Source organism: Argopecten irradians, chromosome 6 (assembly GCF_041381155.1).
Source record: "Argopecten irradians isolate NY chromosome 6, Ai_NY, whole genome shotgun sequence".
NCBI lineage: Eukaryota > Metazoa > Mollusca > Bivalvia > Pectinida > Pectinidae > Argopecten > Argopecten irradians.
Window position 1 is genome coordinate 44731587 of NC_091139.1, and position 6908 is coordinate 44738494.

The 6908-nt window shown below is 36.1% G+C and overlaps 2 protein-coding genes across 5 annotated transcripts; one reads left to right on the forward strand and one right to left on the reverse strand.

The window, feature by feature from the left end:
* The first annotated feature begins 705 nt into the window (after positions 1–705).
* LOC138326020 (uncharacterized) lies at positions 706–2062 on the forward strand. The gene is made up of 3 exons (XM_069272115.1): positions 706–951; positions 1290–1426; positions 1753–2062. Exons 1-3 carry the CDS (start codon positions 911–913, stop codon positions 1926–1928), a joined length of 354 nt encoding a protein of 117 aa, XP_069128216.1. The 5' UTR covers positions 706–910; the 3' UTR covers positions 1929–2062.
* A 1221-nt stretch (positions 2063–3283) lies between these two features.
* On the reverse strand, positions 3284–6453 carry LOC138326025 (serine/threonine-protein phosphatase 6 regulatory ankyrin repeat subunit A-like). Of its 4 annotated transcripts, none has more exons than XM_069272129.1 (2): positions 6110–6453; positions 3284–4814 (listed from the first exon to the last, which is right to left on the reverse strand). In XM_069272129.1, exon 2 carries the CDS (start codon positions 4743–4745, stop codon positions 3564–3566), a length of 1182 nt encoding a protein of 393 aa, XP_069128230.1. In that variant the 5' UTR covers positions 4746–4814; positions 6110–6453; the 3' UTR covers positions 3284–3563. The 4 variants fall into 4 exon arrangements, with proteins under 4 accessions (XP_069128230.1, XP_069128231.1, XP_069128229.1 ...); XM_069272130.1 differs by having other exon boundaries at positions 6161–6452; XM_069272128.1 differs by having other exon boundaries at positions 6114–6452.
* Positions 6454–6908: the final 455 nt, after the last annotated feature.

A 6908-nucleotide genomic window follows, 5' to 3' on the forward strand; every position in this document is an offset into this window, starting at 1 on the left:
TTTATGTGAAACAGTGGTTTTATACCATTTATTTAAAACCAGATATACACGGGAAATAACGAAAATATATATCTTTTACAAGTACTTATTGAGATATACGTTGGTAATTACGTATAAATATTATTAATTTCCCAACTATTGGCTGTTGACCGAGGTGATCTACCGGCGAAGCCATGCACGAGCGGCCGTGGTCTGACCAGGTGGTTCACATTTCGTTATATTTATATTAAATAGTGTTATGAACAGATTTTCCGTGTATTACAGAAATATGATACATTGAAATCAATTATTTATTCATAACTTTTTCACAACATGGATTTCTACGTGTGAACAAAAAGCGGGTACATGTGACGGCTCGGCACCGCTTCGCAAGCTGGCCTCAACACTAAATCTACACAAATATATTTAGCAATAAGAAATTGTAAATATAAATGTCTGTAGCCTCTGAAACAATAAGAAACTATTTTAATGTTAGAATTTGCAAGTATGAAAGTGTATACTTTTGTCACAGTATCGATTTTGTAGCAGTGATGTACGTATCTGTTATTGTTTTTATTAGTCGCCATATTGTGTTTTACCTTTGAGGACCCGGATGTAAACTTTCTGTGACGTCACGCCATCTTTTCTGAAATCTCCTATTGTGACCGAATACTTTTGGCACGGCACTGTACATTCCCCCGCACCCCTCAATCCTAATATTGAACTCGCCCGACTGCATGTCGCATTTTTATTGGATAAAATAATATTTATGTGTTGTTAAAATTTAATAAGGAACATTTTTGGTGGCCAATGACACAATAAAATTTTGATAATGAGTCAAAGGCAAAATAGACTTTAGCTATTTTTTTTAAACCGAACGCCCGAGACTGCCATGTGCCCTGAAAAGTGTTGATGGTGGCGAAAATTCAACATGGATATGATGTCAAATTTCAATGGGCCACAGAGGAAAAGGTAGGTAACTTTGCTGCCGATGATTTGTCGTGTGACGAATAATGCACTCGCTTAGATAAGGGATAATACATACGATAAATAATGTCACAAAATTACAGTACCGATTAAATAAAATTGGCCATTGTCATGGCATCATTTTTGAGCACATGATTGCTTTAGTCAACTAAGAGGGTTGCTCACGTTCATAAAAGGAGATAATCCGCGATTTTAACAAGCAGTTCAAGAGACAAATGTATCGAGTATTGGGATACTTGACTGTCGCTTCAGATTTAGATTTCTGATTTTAATTATATTTATCAATGTTTGAAGATTGATTTACTAAATATTAACTGTTGCAGTCAAGGCGAAGGCAAAGATATGATGCAATGTCACAAACCCGAACTTCTAAACTACACACACAGTGTGGCCATGAATGAAATAGACCGCATGAACCGAGATCTGAACAGTCTGAAGGAGGTCATGATCAAACACAGTGGTAAGTATATATGGAGGAGGAGGAAAACAATTAAGAGTTTGAACTAATTAAATTTTGATTTTTTACTGGGGATCCTGAGATTTCTCAATAGCTGGATGCTCTACCAAACTTTATAGCCATGCATGTACATTGAACAGTCCTGAAAAGTCTTCTAGGGATAATTTGTTTCCAAACTTTACAAGATACTTCATTCTTATTAACAGTGCAGTATTTGGTTATTCATTTTTTTCTCAGTATTTCATTATTGAATTTTTATTCTTGAAAGAAATAAGTCTTCAATATAGATTTGAATCAATAATAAACAAATTTTGTTTTGTTTTTGTCAGTGCGCTGTCATATGCTGGAGGTTGACCTGGCCATGCAATTTAGCCCAGACTTACAGGTTGCTCTCCGATCAACTGAACAGGACTGCGGTAAATGTAGAGCGGCTCTACTGAAACATGACGATGAACAGCCATCGAGTATGACCGACAAAGAGGAGGAAGTTCATCTCACAGAATAATAACACAGGGGACTGTGAATCCCTGATAAGTCTTATCTATTTGTTATATATATACAATGAAATTATTTAAACTTTGAATTTTACCAAACATGTAATAAACATGCGCTATAATAATTTATGAAATATTTTTGTTGAATAAATTGATATCCAAAAACAGTTATTAATTTTTTTTCAGTATAGCATACTATATAGTATACCTGATAGCCTCATTAGGTATTTCTGATTTTATTGATTTCTGTTTCTAGTTATATATTTACATTTGCTTGTCACTTCTACTATATAAATAAGGCAAAGTGAAGTATATGACGGTATAACTGACACCCAAAACGTGGCCATTATGACGTCACTTATGTTGACGTGGTGACGTTAACTGATCACCGTCAAAATGGCTGTTCCTTCTTGTGGATTAAATCGTCGTTGATAAACAGGTTTCCTGGTCAAGCTAAAACAATGTTAATGCAGATACCCTAAAGTGAGTTGATATGTAAATATAGGCATTAAACTATCTTCCTATGGCATCTAGGGTCTATATAGATGTCTTAGAGCTTTGCAGACAATTTTCATAATGCGCGCTATATAGACCATAGATGCCATAGGAAGACAGTTTAATGCTTAAGTAATCCTAGTAGCAATGTTATCTCTCAGCTAGAGAGATCATCTCTCTAGCTCAATTGGTGAAACAACATGCTCAATATTCCAGGGGTTACTATCACTGTTGTAATATCCACCCTTTGACTATGTTGTAGCAAAACTGAAGGCTCTGTTTGAATACTGTGATGGCTATGATTTTAAAGGTGGGAAGTGTACTCTGTAATCTTCAAACAAAGTGTCTCTGGGCCTCTTATTTGTCAGGTTTTTTTCTCACAGTTTTGCGATGAAATAGTCCAGCGGTGAAATAACAACAGTGGTAGTAACCCCTAGCGTATCGTGGATGGTGGAGAAATAGACCAGTACCTAGGTAACTAATGGTCTGAGGTTCGATCCCAAGTGGAGGCACAGATTTAAATCTATATTATTTAGTAATTCTGTAATTTCTAAGGTATTCTGTAAACCAATTTTCTTTTTCATGCAATTTACTTTCGTAATTCAAGTAACAATGTAACAGTTTATCTCTGCAAATAGATATCTATAGCATTTATATCGATAGGAATTTTAATTAAATTTTCAAATCCGCGAATTTTAATCTTCGCAAACTTTTTATTGTAATGGAAACTGCGAAAATTAATAGCCTCGAAAGAAAGATGGTTAACAGTTAGTGACGGCTCTTCTGCAATCAGCCAAAATTTACTTTGAAAATGAACAGTTCACTGAGATATTTTTGTTGATAATGATATTGTTAAAACAGAAATAAAACAATAATTGTTAAAATTGTTTTATTATGGAAGAATGTGCCAATGTTAAAACATGTGTCTATCATAGTTACTATTGTAGGCAATTCTCATTCAGATATAACTACAATAATTTTTCAAGAGTTTTATGGAAAAGATTAAGTAAAATTCATAGACAGTAAAATTTGTTTTAGCTTGTAGCATTTTAAATTGACATCTAAAGTATCAAATAATCCAACAATTATTTAACTGATGTGTAAGCCCATGAATATTGGATACGGCCGGGTAGGAGAAAATGCATGTGCTCCTAGCTGAACTGTCCACATTTAAATGCTAGAATGTCCATTAGGCTCTTGGGAAGAGGAAGAGTCTCTATTTTTGGAACAATACTCCCAGGAATTAGCTTACGAATTCTAAAACAAGCAATATGCTGTAGAGATCGGGGATTGTTTGCAGTATCTATCAACATTTCACATAGATCTGGTAATTTCTTAATTTCAAATGGAAATTTTTTGTCTCGAATCCATTTTTCCTTGCTAAAGTCATAGCCAGATTCAAGGAGAAGATGGACAAGATCTATATTCATCCTGGACGCAGCCAGATACAAAGGCGACTGACCGTTACAATCCAAGGTCTGGGTGTCTGCTCCATGTTTAATTAAAAGTTTACAAGCCTCAATCTTGCTGTGAGAAAATGCCAGGTGAAATGGTGTAAAACCTTGCATGTTTCTCTTGTCTAGATCGAGATCATAAGTCAACAGGATCTCCATCACTCTATAGTAGCCACTACTAGCTGCCACGTGTAGAATGGTGTTCTGATCCGAGGTGACTGCTGTAACACTAGAACCGTAGTCCAGGAGCAGATCAACCATCTTTGGGTGTCCGTAACACACTGCTGTATGTAACGCAGTCCAACCTTCTGCATCTACCTTATTCACTTTGGCACCATTGTCCATAAGTACCTTGGAAACGTTTAGGTGACCAAGGCACGTGGCAGCATGTAGCGGGGTAAATCCATCACTTTGTGTAACATTCACTACTGCTCCCTTTTGGAGCAGCAATTGAGCTGTGTCAGTACGTCCGTAGGTCGCCGCCCAGTGGAGGGGTGTGCGGTGGTCCGAGTCTTTACTATTTATATCTACTCCACACTCAACAAGACGCTGTACGATGTTAGAAAAGCCCTTCGAGGCAGCCAGATGTATAGGCTGTCTGAGCCACATCCTGTCTTGTTTACATGGCTTGGTCAGGCATGTCTGGTTGGATATCAGTAGTTCCAACATGTCCTCATGTCCTAGACAAGCAACACGACAAATCGGACTTCTCCGACGACGATCAAAATTTGGTGAGATACCTTTGACCCTGAGAAGGTTCTCCGCTGTGACAAGATCATGGTTGTCAATAGCTTGCAGTAATATATCCTCCTCCGTCATTTCACTCTCGGATTCTAACTCTCCTTGTTGGTCCCAAAAAATATCTTCAAAATCATCCATGACTTCTTCAACACCTCCACTCAGCAGTGTGGATCAAGGATATTGTATTAATATATACTAACCAAGTACCTGCAAAACATTGATAAATTAATGTGAGATTTATTCTAAGATGTAATGAAACCAAAATGAAACTCTTAGAAAATAAAACAAATTTCAAAAATCTCTAATACTGGTATAAAGTTAGACAGTTTAAAAAAAAAAAAGTTATGGAGATTTTTTATGTCGGCTAATTCTAGTACACAGACCACAGGTGCTTGGGGATAGATATTGTATAGGATAAGTGTCTATAACAAGAGGCCCAATTGGGCCTAATATTGCTCACCTGCTTGCCAGTAATTTTAGTCTATGGCATGCTTTAGTGTAAGATGTAAAGGCATTCTGGTTGATATATAAAAGCATACATCTCTTAGTTGTTGACAAGAAGTCATAGAAAGATTTTAATATATTTTGATCACCTGTGTAAGGTCATGGTCATTCATTTGAACAAACTTAGTAGTCCTTCATGTCAGCATAATATCACAGGCCCAAGTATCAAGTCTCTGGTCTAGGTCTATTATAGTTCTTTGAAAGAATGTGCTTAAAGAATTTTGCCAATTTGATCCCTGTGAGATATTCATTTGAACAATCTTTGTAGCCCTTTGTCCAAGCATGCTACAGCCCCAATACCAGGTCTCTAAGTAAGCCTCATAGTTTTGGAGAAGAAATTGTTAAAAAAGGATAAGTTGATGCCTATTTATTAAAGAAAGGGAGCTAAATTCAAGTACCTCCAGTAAGGATGTAAGATGAAATTTGTGAAATATTCAATGTATTAGTCTATTATAAATATGATTTCATATAACAGAGACACTCTTGAAACTTTAGTCATATAAATATGTATTAATCTAGTAAAAATAATCTGCTGGAATACACATAGAATATGAAAATTATTACGCCTTTTTTTATTTTTTTTTCAATATGAGTTTTCATTTCACAGACTGTGCAATTGAGTAATTAATATGGTTACTCAAATGAGTGCCTGTTACTCAAATGCAGTACTAGTACTACTACCTATATGCAGGCTTAATTGTGGCCAAATGCATCCATGATACTCCATGGGTTTCTGTCACTGACGTTATATATTCATCCCTGGACTATCTCATAGTAAAACTGTACCATTATTCGATTCTTTTGATTTACATCAAAGGATCAATTTACCTGTGGTTTCTACAGCCTTCAGTTTTACTATGAGATAATCCCGGTGTTGATATAACACTTCAGTGATAGTAACCCATGGAGTGTCGAGGATGATTTTGCCTATTATAGTAACAAATCAGTTAGGAAAGTCTCACCAATGACCAGTATTGTTTGAAGAAAAAATATCTTACTAACTAATTTTACCGAAGTGACAAGTTACAGGTGTGCTTCATGATGCATACATGATTCCACATCAGTTTGGATATCCGGCTGTCAGGATGTCAGATTCGTGCATCAGTGTCGATCAGCGAAGTATCTGCAGCTGTTGTCGAATGTCAAACACACATAGGACAATTCTGACGTTATTCCTGTTCCGGTTGTCAAGGACGAGTTATCTTTCTTGAACCTGCAAATTTTCACCACTTCAACAGTGATATTTTGCAAGCCTAAAACTCATTACTGTGCCGCAATTGAACAGAACTAATTTCATTAATTGTTGGTATATACCCTGGCTAACTGTCAGTCTTACTGTTGATATGTAATTTGTGAAGCTGCTTGTAAAATTCAGTAAAATATAAGAAAAATGTATATTTCTGGAGAAGACATAGAACTCGTGTGAATTGCATTGATGGAACCAAATAATCATGCCATCGTGTTCAGTTGTGAATATGCCAGGTACTCCAACAGTTTGTTTGGCAAAATCGGACCAGTAAATAGCACAGGAGCCTATTGCCGTTATATGGCTCATTTGATGTACATCAAAGGACTAAATTGCCTGTTCTATTCTAGATCTGTTGCCTCTAATTTTACTATGAAATAGTCCAAGGGTGAAGAGATCGTAAGTGATCGAAACCCCTGGGGTATCGAGGATGATAACCTATATATGTAGATAGAATATGTCGCTCTATTTAGATATATATCTAGTTTAGTGTTCACATTTACAAAAGAGTGATTGATGTCACACAAAGTTTAAGCAATGGCCACAGCATT